The sequence below is a fragment of the Sesamum indicum genome, linkage group LG3 (assembly GCF_026168435.1).
Source record: "Sesamum indicum cultivar Baizhima isolate 11 linkage group LG3, ASM2616843v1, whole genome shotgun sequence".
NCBI lineage: Eukaryota > Viridiplantae > Streptophyta > Magnoliopsida > Lamiales > Pedaliaceae > Sesamum > Sesamum indicum.
Window position 1 is genome coordinate 20160502 of NC_142659.1, and position 18810 is coordinate 20179311.

An 18810-nucleotide genomic window follows, 5' to 3' on the forward strand; every position below is an offset into this window, starting at 1 on the left:
CGTACACGTCATCAATAGTTCCCTAAAGTGCTAAAAAGAGCACTATTTTTTCCAACTAATTACCCCAATTACATGAATTTTTGCTTCGGTATTTCAGAAAATTCACTTCTTTCGCCGTGACGTTTTCTTCCCTCCCCAGTCCACTGCTTCAATCCATAAATATCAATCAATTCTAAACCCCTTCAGCCAAAGGTACAATCTTTGCAGTGCGGAATTCGGGTATAACCAATTGTCTTTTCACTGTTGTTAATGTGCAAGATACCGGCGAATTCGTTTTATGTTTTTATTTTTGGTTGGATTTTTGGATCCGATTGTTCAGTGCAATCATAGTTCCTTGTTTTTGCAGATCAGTATCTGGCCGGAAAGCGGTCTGTTGTGACGGACCGGGATTTCGGCTGCCATTACAGGTTTTGTCATGTTCATGATCCGCTTTACGTTTTTCTTGTTGTGAAGTTTGTGTCATGGTGGAGGGATTGTTTCCTGATTTGTCGTCTTAGTTGGGTCGTTTTTGGTGTGCAGATTTGGTTGGATTGAACTGAGGGTGAAGTGTACAGAAAGTGTGGTATTGTTAAAGATCCGGGGTTTTGAATATTAGAGATTTCTGACTAGCTGAATTGATGGCTACTCCGGGAGGACCTAGACCGGGGAATGCTCCCCCAAATTATAACCCTAATGCACTTGCTAATAATATGCAAAATCTTCAGATTAATCAGCCTAATCAGCAGCAATCGAGTAATGTTGGTGGTACTGCCACTAGACCTCCTAATACCTCACTGCTCGGCCAACAGCCTCCGCCTTTTACTGGTAGCAGACCAGGCCCACCTCCGCCTGGTGTGTTTGCAAGAGGTCCTATGCCTCCCAGTAATCCTGCCCAAACTACATTGCCTCCAAATATGGTGCCCGCTAGACCCACTGGCCCACCACCCGGGTCTCGGCCTCCTCCCTTTGCATCTAGATCTCCGCCTCCTGGGGCATTACCATCTCCCATAACTGGAACTGCTGCTCCCCCTAATTCTGGAGCTGGCCCTCATCCAGGACCTTTTGCATCTTCTCCTCTGACATCAGGTCCTACTGCTCCACCGCAAATGAGTTCCCATGGTCCAGTTAGTAATGGACCACCTGCATTTGCCCCAGGGATGGTGCAAAGTGGGCCACGGTTCCCCCCTGCCATGGGTGGTATGCCAAGGCCGTTTGTCGGACCTCAGCAATCTCCACCAATGTTATCTTCTAGGCCATCTTCTCAGCCTCTACAAGTGCGTCCTAGCTTTGGTAGTCCACCTGCTGGTGTATCATCTTCCATTGGGCAACCGGCTTCCCCATTTTCAGCCCCGTCCCAAGCTCCACCATTTTCAGCATCACCACAAAACATGCCACCCCCACCGGCTTCATTGCCATTCTCACCACCAGTTCCGGGTGTCCTTCAATCTTCAGGTTCTCCTTTTGTGATGCAGGCGTGGCCACCACAGCAGCAACAGCAGGTGAATTTTCGATTGGATATTTCTCATCTTGTGAATACTATTGTCTCTTGAAGGATTCTTTGTTTCTCATTGTTTAATAATTTTCAATTTGATGTTTGCTAGCCTGAAGACTCACATATGTTATTCAGAATGAGCAATGACTAATTAAGTGTGTTAAATATGCGTCTGGAGTAAGTGCCAGACTGTAGCTATTGGAAAGACTTTGGTTCCAGACGTTAATGAACCGAGTTTTTGCTATTTTCAATTATTATGAGGTGAAGCCTGAGTCTGGTTTACTTATATAACTTGGTTGGTATCTTGCTAGTATCGAACCAAATGTCGCACTCTGACTTACCAAAATTAAACTATCTACACCATATAGATACTGCAAAACATTTTTGTGTAGACACATGCTAGTGTAACTTGAAATAACTGGGTACTCAGCACAACAATCTGTAATCACAAATGATATCACATTTGTTGATCTAGAGATGGAAAATATCTTCTTAAACTCTTTCAAATGTAGTGCAATCGCCTTCTTGTGTATCTCGGTGCAAAGCTGTTATATTTTGAAATCAGTAGTAAAAAATTTGGCCTTTATCCTTTGAAAGGGCTCTGTTTAATGAGAATTGGAGATCTGTCAAGGTAGTGGTGGATGAGTGGCTGACAATATGACTTACAAGCTAAAGACCATATGTTCAGAAAGGTAAATGACCTTTACTGTTTGACATACTTCACTTTTTGAAGATTTGACCTTTCATGGACTTCGTTGATTAGAGGATCTGAGCTGAAGTTGTTTAGAGTTCCTGCAAAGACTTCCCTAGTTTTTCTGCTAGCCTAACTAGGCTTTCATTTTCATATCCAGTACAGTGATACTATTCCAAAAAATTAAACTAAGTAGTAAGTACCAACCAAAGTTTCGGTTATATTATATAATTTCTTTTATAAATGGTGCCATTTGCAAAAAAATGAATATTACAAATAATTATGCGGTCGTTTTTAAGTATTTATCTTCATTATCATTAATTGAATATTTACCATGAGTTACTCCATAAGAAAATTGAGATGGGCCTTTGGCTATGTAATATGATTCTAGTTGGAAATAATCTTCTTGGCTGCTGACCGGTCTTCTTAACTGTTTGCATCGAGTTTTACATTTAAGTTAGCAAAATATATTTATGGGTATGTCTTACTATGATTCTTGGATAAGAATTTCAGAAATTAAAGGGTTAGGAATTTGCAGGCAACATGTCCACTCATAGCCAAAAAACAAAAGTTGACAATGGATGTATCCTTTTTCTTTTCCACCTACTTTACTTGTTCTCTATTTCTAAGCAGCCCACTAATTGCCTCTGTTTCATAGTTGCAATTTCGACATTCCACACCTATAATTCCCCACTACTCCAGGACCATCTGCGTCCATTGGTGATGCACTTTCTCCCACCAGTTTCAACACTCCTACCAATACTATATCCCAAACATAAAAATTGATCTGTTATACCCAACCTACTTTTTAATCACCAATTTACGCCCACCACTCAACATCTTAAACACAAAAAATTACAGAATCACTTAAAAAGCTCTTTTAATTGTCCCAGAAGCTTATAAAGGATATAATAATTAAGAATTGTATTTACTCTAAGAAAGCATCTTATGTAGTCATTGTGGATCTAAAAGTGGTGTCTGGTAGATGATGGATGGCTAAGGGGAGGAGAAAATGACTAGTTGAAGAAAACAAGACAAAAAGAAAAAATGTACTGAGGGTTGTAGTAGAGTTTTGATGCCTGTGGGAAGAGAAAGAAGAAAAAACAAGAAGATAATCTGCAAATATGAGGGGATGCCCACTCGTTAAGTCATCCTTTGTTGGCATAGCCAAAAAGTATGTATTGGATAAAAGAAATTAGTGAGTTTCATCCAAGATAATCATATGAATCTGTAAATAAAGTTTCTTACTACAGCAGTCTCCCCTTGTACTCGTGCCTGTTGGCGCACTCAACTAGTTTGAGGCATACGAAAGAGTCCATAAGACTGGCTGTTTTCCTGAAGTTGAGATGGATGGATTGCTTTTGGCTTTTGTAACTAATTAGGCATGAATGTTATATGTGTACTTGGAGAGGATTGTAACTCAGAACCTAATGAAAGTGAAAGGACATTTCCTGTTTTGGAGGTTTTGTACCTCTTTCCAGTTTGGAAACTTGGTTGTGAGTCATTGTGAAAGAGTGAGGCGACCTGAAGGAACTAGTCAATTTAACTGTTCTATGTTTACTTATTCAATAACTAAAAGAGGGAAGGCGGACAGAAATAATTGCTTCTGTAGTTGTCTTATATTTGTTTGATCGCTTACAAGTTAAGTAAAAACATGACTGCGCCAGAATTGAATATATTTTCTGATATTAATTAATGCCAGCAAAAATCAGGATACCTCCTTTGTGACATGATTGAAGGTATCTTGAATTTTAACTATTTTCAGGCATTTACTCATTGCAAAAAGTTACAATGTCGAATGCTTTTGGTTCCAGATTTTTCATTGCTCATATATCTTCTCAAAATACTTATTGTTATTTGGGTTTTGGTAAGATTTTTAGTTTAACATCTTTCAAGAAATGTGCTTTGCTGATAAAAGGCTAATGATGCGAATTTCATCTGTAAATATCCCATCAATCTTCCATCATGATAGGAGAAAGTATAGATTTTCCTCACCATTGAAAATACTCATGAAGTAAAAGTTGTTTGAAAAGATAGTAACTGGTTTGTGTGCATTACTTGAAGGAACCTACTAATTTATTTTTATGCAAATGTTTGCTCAAGTATTTGTTCCTGAATAAAATACATGCATACCACGTGCATGCAGCTATTGTTTCATTAATAATTGGTGTTTCATTAATAATTGGCTATTGTTTTCTAGATGTACCTGTGCTTTCAGGAGGAATTTGACTTTCTCTTGGATTCCAATAGATAATCAACATTGACCTGAATAACCTTGTTTGATTTCAGGAGTATACCTAATCTGACCTAGATGGTTTCGCATTTAACGTACCATTAGTGGGATCATATGAACTTATCAAGTTCAATGTAGCATGTTTTGTCTTTGGCGTTGCACTTTAAGATTATGTTGATTGAGTTGCATTCTAAATCAAGTGTTTGGTTTAGGTGGCTCCACCTCCCCCAATCCCTGGTGCTATGCAGAAGCAGCAGATGTTTGGGATGCCACCAGGGCAACCACCACTTCCAAATCAATCTATGTCTTTGGGTCAAACAGGGCAATCAAAAATTGATCCTAACCAGATTCCCCGCCTTTCCACAAGTTCTAGTGTAATTTTGCATGAGACCCGTCATGACAATCAGGCCAACCCTCCTCCGGTATGTAGCAGTATTGTTATATCTGCATATCCATCATATTTATTTATTGAAATGTTCTGTGACTTTTTCATATTTGTTTAGTATTATGGCCCCTAGTTCACATTACCTGATCTAATTGTGAACTGAGTGATATATTTGCCTATGACATACCATGTTAACATGTTTAGGGTGTGTCTCTTTCCTGATTCTTAATTTTATCTTTTATTCTTAAGCCTGCAACAAGTGATTATATAGTCAAAGACACTGGGAATTGCAGTCCACGTTACATAAGGTGTACCATAAACCAGGTCAGATATCTAATTGCATCAATATTTATTTAAAGTTATTTTTTAGCCATTGGTGTTTATTTTCTGTTATAATTTTGATCTTTTTATCAGTTTCCTCATGACAAATTTTAGTTGGGACTTTTCCCTTGAGTTTTAGATTGCAATTAACAATAGATGCTTTTGTTTATTTTATTAGATTCCATGTACTGTAGATCTTCTGTCGACATCTGCAATGCAGTTGGCGTTATTGGTCCAGCCTTTAGCTCTTCCACATCCGTCTGAGGAGCCCATCCAAGTAATGTCAAATATCAATTTTTTTCTTAATAATTTCCACTTCATTTTTGGCTTTTCATTCTTTACCTATGTATTTTATGTTGTGGCCTGATATTTCATGAAGACATTTGCTTTCTCTAATGATGTCCATGTTAGGATCATTATATCACCAGCTAAAAAACTATTATGCACACCATGTGTTCTTTCCATTCCTAAATTCATGCTCAAGTCTGTGTTAAGGCAATATAAGATGGTCACTATATTTGATGTTTGCCCATTGTTTTATGCTTGAATTCTACTTTATCCAGTGTGTTTTTATCTCTCTCTTGAAACACATTTCTTATGGTTGAATGTTTTCCTGAGGAGGTAAGCTATGCTTTTAATAGATCCAACCGTCCAAGGAGATTGAATGTTTTGGTTTACCTTTAAGCAGTGTTTCTAGAGAAGCATTGACCAAATTGGATATGATGTTTAGGAATTAGAGATGTGCAAAGCTAATTCGGGAACATTGGTTGATAACAGGAATTACTGGAAGCTCTTCCGACAATAGTTTAACAGTTGTATGTCTGATTGATAAATCATGATGCTTCCTGTCCAATTCCTATTAATAATACAAGATGTTAGTGTCTTTTACCTAGCCCCACACATGTTTTTGATCCTTGTATTGGGGCCTCTTTGTACTTACGTCGGCCTGAAATTTGACTAGCGTGATATTCCTAATGATGAACGTCCCAAAGTGGGTTAGACTGGCTGTTTAACATGGTCATAAACCTCTTTCTGGGTCAATTGGTAGGAAATGATTGTTTTTTGGTCAGACCTGGTCAAAAGCAGTGCTAAGCGGGTAACAACTAGTAAAACGGTTGATCAGTGATCGCCGAGAACCATTTCAGCATGCTGACTCTTTGTTTGCTGCAGTACTTATGGGTTTCGTAGTTGGTCAATATCTAGCTCCGTAATGCTTATTAGAGCTCAGTATTGTTTTACAAATGGACACCTCAACTTGTTATTGCGAAAGCTGGGTGTTTGATAAATGCAAGTTTTGGTTGCAGATCTACTTAATTGAAATTAAAGGAGTTGAAATGATGGGAATTACAGAAGCAAACTAAGCAATTTCAAATGGGTTCTCTGAACAATAATGCAGAGAGATGGCAGTGAGATTTATGGGTTGTCTCAAAGCAATTTGAACTCCAATTTATTAATTTGAGGCCTTCAATTTTCATGTATCAGCTTCATGAAGTAGAGGACTTGTATAGTAAAGATTATTGCTAAAAATAGCCGGTGCCGGATAAAAAACTGGTAAAATGGTTAATTAGTGATCATCGGAAACTTTTTTTTGTCTTCTAGTATACCTCTGGGTTTCTTTTACGGCAAGTTAAAAGAGGGTTGTCTTTCGTCCTTCCTCATTCCCTTTACTCTCCCTCGTACTTTTTTGGCTATTCTTACTTAGTTAATATTTCAATAATGCTTATTAAAGCAGGGTATTGTTTTAGAAATGAATAGCTGAACTTTGTTCTTTTTCAAAGTGGGGTCTATGATAAATGCAAGTTTTGTTGCAGAGCTACTCAATATAAATTAAAGGAGTTGAAATGATTTATTACACAAGCAAATTAAGCAATTTCAAATGGGTTTTCTGAACATTAATGCAAAGAGATGGCAATGAGATTTATGGGTGGTCTTCCAAGCAATTGCAACTGCATTTTCTTAACTTGAAGCCTTCACTTACATGGTATATTAACTGAATCAGCTTTCATGAAGTGGAATGACTATATTACAAAAATTTCGCCTGAAGAGAAATTGTCATCTCAAAGGCTGGGTGGATTAGTCTTTCAAGTTTGTTGAATTGGTTAATGGATTATGGATGTTTTCGTATACTTGTTGGTTAGTTAGCGGACTAAAGTTCTTATTGCGTTATGTTTATCATTTATATTCTGATGAACACTTGGAAAAAGTGATGAGAAAATGGCCTATATTCTCTTAATTTTACTATTAGTTGCAATGTTATAGATATAAATTAATTATTTTTACATATGGTGATCTTACCAGTTTAACCAATGGTTAGATAAATTTAATCAATCGAACTAGTAAACCAGTAAGCATTCCCATTACTTAGCCATCCGATTTCAAAAGAGGTTATTCTGATTGTATAATGCAATGTGTTGACTTTGCTGAAAGTTCTTCCATTACTGCTAACTTCCACCTAATGCAGTCATTGGACCATTGCCACATCTGATACTCAGTGTCAGCCAGATCAAGTTCTTTTAAGTAAGAGTACCTTTTATACAGTAATTTGTCAGTTGAGGAAATGGAATATTGTTTGTGCTCTTCAGGAAAAGGAAATAGGAGCATTTTGATCTTGGGAAGAGAGAGCAACTAGGATTAGGTGATATTTGGTGAACTTATAGACTTTTTACAATTATCACCTAAACTAATGGTTGTTAGTTTGTTTATGATACGACTTCATGTTTAACTGTGAGATCATCCAGATTTATTTCATGGGCACTTGACTATTTATTAGGGTAATATAGTGATTGACTCTTTTGATGTGAATTGTTACTACGCCTGTTAGGTTGTCGATTTTGGGGAAAGCGGTCCTGTTCGGTGTTCTCGTTGCAAAGGTTACATTAATCCTTTCATGAAGTTTATTGATCAAGGCCGACGCTTCATTTGTAACTTTTGTGGTAAGGTTAACTTTTTCGCTGAATGTCTGTGTAATAATTAGTTAGTTATCATTGTGCTGTCTTGTTGGAATAAGGAAATAGTTGATTATGGCTGCTATTTAATATCCATTAGATGCTGTTAATGCATTTGCATAGTTAGAAACACTTGAAAAAGAGATCTGAATATCAAAACCAGTCTGTCAGTCCGAACTAAGCCTCAAATCCATGACCATCGAATTCGATGCTGTCTGTTCGTCATTATAGGATCACATGTGATCAATTACTGCATTTATTTTTGTATCATATCTTCCGTGAATTTGTTGCCCTATTTTAACTGTTGGTCTCATATAGCATATGAAGTTATCAAACTATTGGTCCACACTTCTTAAATTGTCATTCGCAGGGTTTACGGATGAAACTCCACGTGATTATCACTGCAACTTAGGTCCGGATGGTCGACGCAGAGATGCTGATGAAAGGCCTGAACTATGCAGGGGAACTGTTGAATTTATTGCTTCTAAGGAATACATGGTTAGTACCACATGGTGATGAAAGTTAATGTTACAAGGAAATGGGGGGTTTAACATTTTAGTTTGGTTTAATGTTTGGAGAATAGTTTGTATTTTAAATCAAAGTGACCTGGAAGATTCATTTGATAGAAGGCCTTTTTGGATGTAAGATTTATATTATTGGTATCCGACAGCATCTAAAGGTTCTTCATGATAGGTAATGCTACTTAATTTAACATATATTTGGATGCCTTTCTGGAAAAACAATGCCGAAAAGCTTCATCCAGTCTTGGGGCTGAGCTACTAAACAAATCCTTCTGAAATATTTGTTTTGGACTAGAGATATGAGTTGACATATTTTGTTAATAATATATGTGAATATGTGATATTATATACTCTGTATGGGTTTTAAGTTGAACGGAATTATGATGAATATGAGGTAGATCAATCAACATGATAAATTTTCATTGGTACCCATCTTTGTCTTTGCAAATCTGAATTCTGGTATTTCTCAATTACATAGCTAGTTATTTGTATGAATGTTGTAAGCGTGTGGGTACTCAGGATAGCTTGGCCTTCCTGTTGTGGTTTCATCTGGTGCTGGATATAATATATTTACTTTAGTCTCGCATTTAAACTTTGCTGAGATCCTCCAAGGCCCTTTTTTCTGTATCTGGGTGATCAAGTGTTATTAATCATTCTTAAGGTGTTTGTCATTTGCATCCATGTGCCCTATGTGTCAGGTGCGAGATCCAATGCCCGCAGTATTTTTCTTCCTTATTGATGTATCAATGAATGCCATACAAACTGGCGCGACTGCAGCAGCATGCAGTGCAATCAGCCAAGTAATATCGGATCTTCCTGTAAGTTCATGGATGTATTCTTCATGCATTAACATTTATCTTGAGCACTCTCTATAAAGTTTCTGATGATTGATGAGTCTAATTGCTGTAGTATTTTTTCCTTAAAGTTGATGTTAAGATTGAATTCTCGTCTAAGCTTTTGAAATTAATAGTTGCAATTCTTGAAAGGAAAAATTTCGCGCTTTTAGCATATGATAGTTATGGGTTGAGTTGTCCTTGTGGTAGGCCTCAACATGCTTTTCTTGAATTTCTTTATACTGTTGCCGTTTTCCAATCAACAGAGCAGATGCCAAGTATTTTCTCATATAGAATTTTCGAGGACATCTATAAGATTTATGGATTTGCAAGAGCTATAGAACCATTGATTAATCTTTAAGGCATGTGACATCATTACTTCAGTAACCATTTCAAGATAACTCTCTGGCTGCATAAACCTTTGTTTTCCACTCAGGAAGGAGGACAAGAATGATCTTTTGAATATCGGTTCCTAGAGAAAGAGCAAGCTTACATGGTTGGTTTTTTTCTGCAGGAGGGTCCTCGAACTATGGTGGGCATTGCTACATTTGACTCTACCATTCACTTCTACAACTTAAAACGTGCACTACAGCAGGTTGGTGGAGAGTCGCCCTTTTGGTCATCAATTGACATATTACGTGTCCTTGAAACATTTAGGTTCTTTTACCTTGGGCCAATATGTTATAACAATTATACTCATTGTTATTTCATTTCTGAGATGGTCTTTAACTTTCCTGATGTGGAAGTCCTTAGACTGATCATGTTGATCACCTCATCCCTGGAGCCAGATAATGGCTTCCATCAGTATAGAACGAATGTTGCTGCAATATTTGCTAAACTTTATTTTGTTTGGTTTGTTGCAGCCATTGATGCTTATAGTTCCTGACGTACAAGATGTCTACACTCCTCTTGAAAGTGATGTTATAGTACAACTTGCTGAGGTGAGGTGTTATTCTGTTAATTGTAGGTTTTACCTGTGTGCAAAATAATTTAGTTATATGTTTGCTGTATCTCAAGCCCCCTTATGTTATAATTTTGCCAAGTGGTTGAGAATAACTTTGGTAAATGCAGTGCCGTCAACATTTGGAGATATTGCTGGAAAGCATTCCTACAATGTTTCAGAATAATAGAATTGCTGATTCAGCTTTTGGTGCCGCAGTAAAGGTTCGGTACCATGATACTTAACACTTGCTTATATCATGTGAACAACTCTAAGCACTCAGTTAGTGGAGTTTCACTTGGGTAGGGGAAGTATTTAGTGAATCTTATTAAAAAAATTATCCATAATTAGGGTATATACTCTTTCTAGGACTGTGAAACGTTCATAATATCTTCTTCAGCCCAAAGATTTCAGGACTAGTCATGGTAAGACAAGTAGCAGTTAAGGAGAAATCTTGGAACTTCTGGCATAGCATATTTCTCTAGGAATCCGTCAGGAGGAAGAATCAATTTTAAGCCACTACTTCTGAGAACTTATGGCGATACATGCCGTTTCATTATAATTTTGGCATGACTTAAGCATGTGAATTGTATTAATTCTTAGTTGTGCCTTGTTCTTCTTTCTCTCCTTAGGCTGCTTTCTTGGCGATGAAAAATACTGGTGGCAAACTTCTTGTTTTCCAATCCGGTAAGCAAGCAAGTTTTCTTTCATATGTAACATACTCATACATGTTTTCGAGCATATTTAAACTGTAAAAATCATCTTGTTGAACTTGTTTGTGTTCTATTTAACAATTATTATTTTCATGCATCGATCAAATTCTGTTAGATTGTTCTACATATGAGACTAGTTGGATAAACAATCCTGTATCTTCTGACCGTGTGTGTGTTTCTCTCTCTCTCTCTCTATATATATATATATGTATAGGTATTACAAATTTTCTCTTGAATTTCTTAGTGCCTTGTTTCCATATTAGGCTTTCCATGCTGTATATTGCTCCTCTGTGACACTTGGTTTTTGATGTTATAGTATTGCCTTCAACTGGCATTGGATCCCTTTCTGCAAGAGAAGCAGAAGGCAGAAGTAATATATCAGCAGGTGAAAAGGTATACATGCCCTATATAGATTTGTTTTTATTTCACGCTGTGCTTATCTATCGAGAATTTTCCATATGAATTTATACATGAACCTACATGTATGTATATCGATATATGTGCATGTGTGTGTTGAGGCGGGAGGGGGAAAAGACCCTCACACTACCAGGATTGAGACAGACAGAGAGGGGGGGGGGGGGGGGGAGGAGTGGGGATTAATGTGATTTCAAATTTTTGTGCTCCGAAGAAAGAAAGTTCTTTGAAAAGTTGGCTAGCTAATCTCTTTAAATTCTAGTTGAACCACACTGTTGTCTAAGTCTCTCTGAGTTCTGTGAATCGTATTAATGCACTATTATTTGCCATGTAATGAGGATTCTGGTGAGCATATATTTTGTTTTGTCATCCTTTCTGGACAGTCACTAAGAGGAGTTGTTCCATCAAATTTAGATATATGTTCTTTCTTTTAGATTTGAAAAAACTACTTCAAGTTTTTTCTTTCATATACTTCAGAAAGTATATGGGTAATTGAAAATTAACAAGAACAAAAGTTTCTAGGAATACTTGAAAAGTTAGTGTTACCTCATCCAAGCTTGCTTTCTTTACGTCTCTTTATCGAAGTCAAAACTCTTTTTTCATTTTTGACACATACATATTGCGCAAGCATATATGTATGTAATATATAATTATATGAATGCTTCTAGAACATGAAAAAATCTATATATATACACATATATATATTTATATAATGTTTCGGAGAGTTGTCTACGAGCTGTGCCCCAAATTTTTAAGAAATGACATGCCAAGTTTGTTGTGTCCCTGCTGCCATCTTTAAGTTCATGAACCATAGAAACCACCAGATACTAAATGTTCAATTAATTGCATTAAACTTGGATTTCAGGAAGCTCACAAACTACTCCAACCTGTGGACAAAACGCTAAAAACCATGGCCATTGAATTTGCAGAGTACCAGGTGAACTTTATATTCACTCCGAACTACATGATGCTTGTTCATTGCTTTTGTTTCAACTTTGGATCAATTCAATTTATGTTCTTGCCATTTATTAATTATTTCTAAACACTTTCAGGTCTGTGTTGACTTGTTCATTACCACTCAAACATATGTGGATATTGCTTCTCTCTCTGTTGTACCAAAGACTACTGGGGGCCAGGTATACTAAATATTTGGATTCTTTAGGCGTATAGTATTGTGAGTGATTATATCATATTTTGTGATCGTATCATCTATAATCCAATATGAATTTTTTACGCCCTCTCAAACCATTTATTTAGTTTTCTACAAGCCTGAGATGCATATAGAATAGTTTTTCATAATTTTAAAAGCTCTGCATATTAAAGGCTTTCTTTTCTCTCCAGGTGTACTATTATTATCCCTTTTCAGCTCTTTCTGATGCTGCTAAGCTTTACAATGATCTTCGATGGAATGTCATGAGGCCACAAGGATTTGAGGCCGTGATGCGTGTTAGATGCAGCCAGGTGACTTCTAGTTGTTTGGATTTCTTTGCTTGTTATTTGTGTGAAGATCACAAAATTTCTTCAGGGCATAACTGAGTGTTTGGCCAGTGAAGATGAACATTTTGTATTATCTTACCAGGGTATTCAAGTTCAGGAATATTCTGGGAACTTCTGTAAGCGCATTCCAACAGATGTGGATCTACCTGCAGTATGCCCCTCTTTCGCTTCCTCATACACAAACATAATATATATATATATATATGTATATGCATCTCCATTTATAAAATTATTTTTCTAATTACTAATCTTGTATTTATTAACAAGATAGATCAAGATATTAGAAACAGAACTTTTTGGATCCCTGAACTCGCCGATTGGCACGTCTTGCCTATACAGCAACTTTTTGATGTCTCACATATCTGTCCATCTGATCGCTGAAAATAATTTTGAAATTTCTGTATCTCCTACTTTGCATTTGTTCACTGCTTTGTATTCAATAAAGAAAATGATTTATTTCCTTGTTACCTTCTATCTATTGTTTATGCCACATATTGGATACGATTATTAGCCATACGGAGTTTAGTCCTGTATATTATTATTGTTGTAGTTACAACCACACTGGGATTTTCTAAAATTTTTCTCATTCTGACTTCTGTCTGCCTCTCTCTCTATAATGTTCTCATTGCACAAGAGCTGCATATAACCTTGTTCCTTGTAAATTCTTCTCTTGCTTTATTTAATAAGATTTATCCACTTACAAATAGGGAACTTTTAATGCATTTACATGTGTATCTTTTCCAATTCATGTTTACTTGTGGCACTGACTTTTCGTCTTCAATGAATCTTCCTTTTTCTAGATTGACTGTGACAAGACAATAATGGTGTCCCTAAAACATGATGATAAGTTGCAGGAAGGATCAGAATGTGCTTTTCAGGTATAATTATAATTGGCTGCAGTAATATCATCTGTTCGGAAAATTATATTTGTATCATCTATGGAAATTTTCTTGTTATTTTCACAGGGAAAACGAGATTTTTTCTATTGATTTTTCTTCTTTCTGTATGTTGGAGAAGTTGTTGGTCATCTAATCACTTAACATGTTTATGTTCTCTAGTGTGCTCTTCTTTACACCACTGTATATGGCCAAAGGAGAATCCGAGTTTCAACCTTGTCTTTACCCTGCACCAACATGTTGAGTAATCTATTCCGATCTGCTGACTTAGATACCCAATTTGCTTGTATCTTGAAGCAAGGTACTTCGCTGTTATAATTTTGTTGGACTTCTGCCTTTTCAATTTGTCCCTTGCTGGTGTCTCTCTGTGCTTGTTTGTACCTATAGCAAATAGAATTTGGTCTCTGCTATATCCTTCCTTCCTCCTGAATCTTCTCTGTTTTTTCAGTTGTATTGCATCTGGTTATTGCATTGAGCTGCTCTACAATGGAAACTTTTGTTTGGCTCATATGTTATATGTGGCAGTATTAGTGTACTCACTCTGATACTCTGATTTTCTTGCAACAGCGGCTAATGAAATTCCATCAGGTCCTCTTGCTCAAGTCAGAGATCAAGCTACGAATGCTTGCATCAACGTTTTATATTCATACAGGAAGTTCTGCGCTACAGTATCATCTTCTGGTCAACTTATTCTGCCTGAAGCACTTAAATTGTTGCCTTTATATACACTCGGTACGGTTCATATACTTAGAATGATTTCATTGTTTTTTCTCTTTTAACTCGAGCTGCTTCTTCCAAATAACTGATTCTTTTGAGTTTGTAGGAGAAACCATGGATAGCTTGATTCTGTTTATGGTAACTCAAACAGTGTATTTTATCCTAAAATTTTGAAAACAAATACGGGTTGTTTCTATCTCATTAGTTGTTTGACGCCCTTTATATGCGACCACGAAATAGGTTAAAAGAAAAGACATTCTACTAATTGAGAACAGAGGATAATGAGTGTGGATGATCAAATGCCACATCACAATGACATGAACCACTTTCCATATTTACTAGCATACAGCAGTAGGATTTCATATGAAGATTCTATTGATTTCTGATGGATATCTTCATACGTGTCAGAGAGCCTACTTTATTTTCATGTCGCTGTACTTGTATTGACCTGAATTATGTACTGAGAGAGCCTTATCTTATTTTCATGTTGCTGTACTTGTATTAATCTGACTTATTTATTGTTGTAGTCCTCCTTTTGGGTTCTTTTCTCATATCATATGTAGCATTTTGCTTTGTGACCGTTCCGTTTTTCATTTGTCAGCTTTACTCAAGAGCAATGGACTGCGTACTGATGGGAGAATTGATGATAGGTCCTTTTGGATGAATTATGTTTCCCCTTTACCTACTCCTTTGGTAATCCCATTGGTTTACCCTAGGATGATAGCCATTCATGAACTTGATGAGAAGGTATGAAGTTTTTCCGATAGATGGTGTCATTATTGTTTTAAGGGTATGCTTATCTCATAGTTTAATGTTGAAATGTCAGGAGTTGGAATTGGATGATTCCATTATCCCTACTTCTATTCCCCTTTCCAGCGAGCACGTTTCTGATGATGGAATATATCTACTTGAGAATGGACAAGACTGTTTGATTTATGTTGGTACCTCTGTTCAGCAAAATGTTCTGCAACAGTTATTTGGCATTTCATCAGTTGAAGAAATTTCGAATCAGGTATTTTTTGACATGCTTGACAGTTAGATATTCTCATTTTAAAATGTTAAAACTCATTTATTATCATAGTGCACTATGGGAGCACATGAATTGGATTATCGCCCGGCCAAGAGTCTAAATCTAGGATTTCTACTTTTGGAAAAGGTTAAACTGATATCTTATACATCTTGCATGCAGTAATTCATGCGGAATAAATTTAATTTTCAGTGTTTCAATCTTAATAGCATTCTCCATGTTTTCTAATTTTTTGATTTTATCTTTGCAGCTCTTTGTTTGTTTTGTATATTTAATTTCCTGGACCAAAAGAACATGTTACTTGCAACAGTAAATTCATTGGCAGTATAGATTTTCAGAAATCTATTGTTGCAAAGAAATAACATTTTATGGCTTTTTTTTCACATTTCAGTTTATTTTGGAGCAATATGACAATCCGTTGTCGGAGAAGTTGAATGCTATTGTAAATGAAATAAGGCGCCAACGATGTTCCTACCTACGGTAACCATCATTCTTTATTCTTTCTTGTGGCATGATAACAAAAACTTCTTGAGTGACATGCCAAACTATCTTCGTGCACTTTTTCACTTCTCTTTCTTATTTGCAGCTTGAAATTGTGCAAGAAGGGAGATTCATCAGGTTAGTGAATGCGAGATTCTTTTTAGTGAATCTTACTTGTTGTTTTGGAAAATTGTTATTGTTATACTTATTCATCAGCAGCTGCCGTGTAATAAGAGGGGTGGTTCTCAACATCTTGTTGCTATTGCTGTTGTTATCAATGACTATTATTTGGCCTTTACAATTTGCTCTTTACAGATTCTTTTCCTTTTTGTTTCCTTACTATCTACATCATTAATTTCAGGGATGATGTTTTTCTCTTACATGGTAGAAGACAAGACACCTAGTGGGCTCTCTTACGTCGAGTACCTAATACATATTCATAGGCAGATTCAAAGTAAAATGACTTGAAGATACACACACAAATTTTGTTAGAAGTTGTGATTACCTTAGAGGAACAACTCATGACATGAAGCTGGCAGGATGGAGATTTGTGCTATATGTCCACTTTTATGAAGGTCTTAATGGATATGTTGAGTTTTTACTTTACCTTTTCTTGTTTCTTTCCCTTACTTTTGGGGCTTTAATTTTTTCAGAAGGAAGGGGATTGATGGGCTACCATATAGAGGGTGAATGATAGTAATAATCTTACAAGGTTTTGCATTTGTGTAGTTCACATCTATTTTTAGCACAATCTTTTTCAATGTAAACTTGAAATGTACAAACAAGGTTGTCTTAGAGATGGACCTGACCATACATTGTACTTATTGCAATGAAGACATCAAATTTAATTAGGATTCTGTACCGTTCTCATTGATCTATTCTCTCCTTTTTCCATATATATTATATTTATCAGAGCAATGATTCTCTTGACTAACAGAAAAAAATAAAAATTTGCAATTGAAACACATTTCAATACGTTAATCTTAGATATTTAAGGGCAACTATTAATATGATTAATCTATATTATTTATATTGTTCGACCCTATAGTGAAGAAATGAACATTTCTCTGAATTTTAAGGTTTGATACAATTGCAAAGTTTTGTCTCATTTGATAAATTATTCATGCCCTCTAATAATTACATTCGTCCAACCGTTTCATTATGTTAGTTTTCTTTAGAGTTTATTCAAATTTTGTATTGAATTGTCCAAAATATCATTTTGAGCCTTGAATTATAATGCTACATATTTTTTAGAATTTGTACATTTTTTTATTTATAATAACATTCGTTTGACCTAGAATTTTACATTTTTTTAGGGATCATTATACCGTCTTTTCTTAAAGTTTGGTATAATTACAAGTAGACCCCTTACAATTTGAAAAATTACATCTAGAATTTTGATATTTATTTTTGTCTAACAAATAGATTCATGTATTTGTCAAAATTCACCGAATAGGCTGATATTAGAAAAAAAAAAAAAGAATTGAATGAAAATTCGTATTTACCCCTGTTCGACTTATTATTGATTTATTTCAAATCAAATAATTTTGTTTCTAACTAAACTACCCTTAGAGGGCTGAAAATACATATCCTGACATGCATTAGCGTGTGAAGTGTATAAGGATAGTTTGGTTAAAAAATATTAATGTTTGACTTGTAATAAATCAGTTATAAGTCAATTGGGAGTAAATATGCATTGTTATTCAATTTTTTTTGTTAATATCAGCAAATTCGATGAATCTTTATTAAATAGAGAGATCTATTTATTAAATAGAGATAAACGTCAAGGGTTTAGATGTAATTTCTTAAACTGCAGGAGGCTTATGTATAATTATACCAAATCTCAGAAAGGTGGTGTAATTTACCCCCCCCCCCCCTTTATAACATTCATCCAACATTAGATATTTTTTTAAAATTAAAATTTCAGCAAGGTAGAGTTGATATTTTCACCATACTATACAAAGGTTACGTAACTCCACCACATAGTAGGGTATTAATAATTTCTCAAACTAATTAGAGCACTAACGCAGTCTAGGGATTCTAATTATACTCATGCATCATGAGCTTCCATAAGGCAATTTCTGTGAGTCAGTTCAATGAACTTGACAACTCCTTGTCAAACATCTACTAAGATGTTTACGTCTGTCATTAATAATATGACACTCATCGTATGAGTGTCGCATTTAGGATAAGTCTCTATAGAATCTTTTAATGCCCTTTCTGAAGGGTTTTCGAATTAGATCAATCATTTGAAGTTGATTTTATGATTGTCATCAAATGCACAACCTAACTTTATTGATTTGTGTGATATAAGGGTTTTATTCATAGCATACAATAATATAAGAGTTTCTAATGAGGCCTCGACTTCCATACTTGCATAATAGTCTCGTTGTTATCAAGATATAACCAGGAAGCCGACAGTGTTAGGTGCTACACCCAACCTTTTTGATGTGGTTTCCATCCAAACAACCTCTTTGCAGCTTCAAAGAATTGCAATAATTTCGACTTGTATCATGATGACGATGTCATATCTCATTAAGAACTCTTTCTAAGAGTGCAGTGACCATCACTTGCTAACGCCTTATAATGCCTCTTAATCATATTAAAACATCAATGAGAATATATTTTAATAAGATTTATTTTATATTATATTGTGATGTGAGATTACTATATTTTCAATAAAACTATGTATAAATAAATATATTTTCACCCTCGAAAACTCAAAA

General features: G+C 35.7%; 1 protein-coding gene across 1 annotated transcript; it reads left to right on the forward strand.

The window, feature by feature from the left end:
- Positions 1–60: 60 nt before the first annotated feature.
- LOC105158184 (protein transport protein SEC24 C) lies at positions 61–16941 on the forward strand. The gene is made up of 26 exons (XM_011074835.3): positions 61–219; positions 347–407; positions 520–1478; positions 4608–4817; positions 5030–5104; positions 5280–5378; positions 7923–8034; positions 8417–8544; positions 9266–9385; positions 9915–9995; positions 10264–10341; positions 10472–10564; positions 10973–11027; positions 11370–11446; positions 12333–12404; positions 12520–12603; positions 12809–12928; positions 13047–13115; positions 13765–13842; positions 14023–14161; positions 14428–14592; positions 15179–15324; positions 15404–15589; positions 15996–16084; positions 16191–16222; positions 16446–16941. Exons 3-26 carry the CDS (start codon positions 618–620, stop codon positions 16550–16552), a joined length of 3276 nt encoding a protein of 1091 aa, XP_011073137.1. The 5' UTR covers positions 61–219; positions 347–407; positions 520–617; the 3' UTR covers positions 16553–16941.
- The last annotated feature ends 1869 nt before the right edge of the window (positions 16942–18810 follow it).

Excerpts from the sequence above, each read along its gene's own strand:
- LOC105158184 (XM_011074835.3), top strand. The coding sequence starts at position 618 with ATGGCTACTCCGGGAGGACCTAGACCGGGGAATGCTCCCCCAAATTAT. Across the intron at positions 5,105-5,279 it reads TAAGGTGTACCATAAACCAG|ATTCCATGTACTGTAGATCT; the intron begins GTCAGATATCTA and ends TTATTTTATTAG. Across the intron at positions 8,545-9,265 it reads TTGCTTCTAAGGAATACATG|GTGCGAGATCCAATGCCCGC; the intron begins GTTAGTACCACA and ends CCTATGTGTCAG.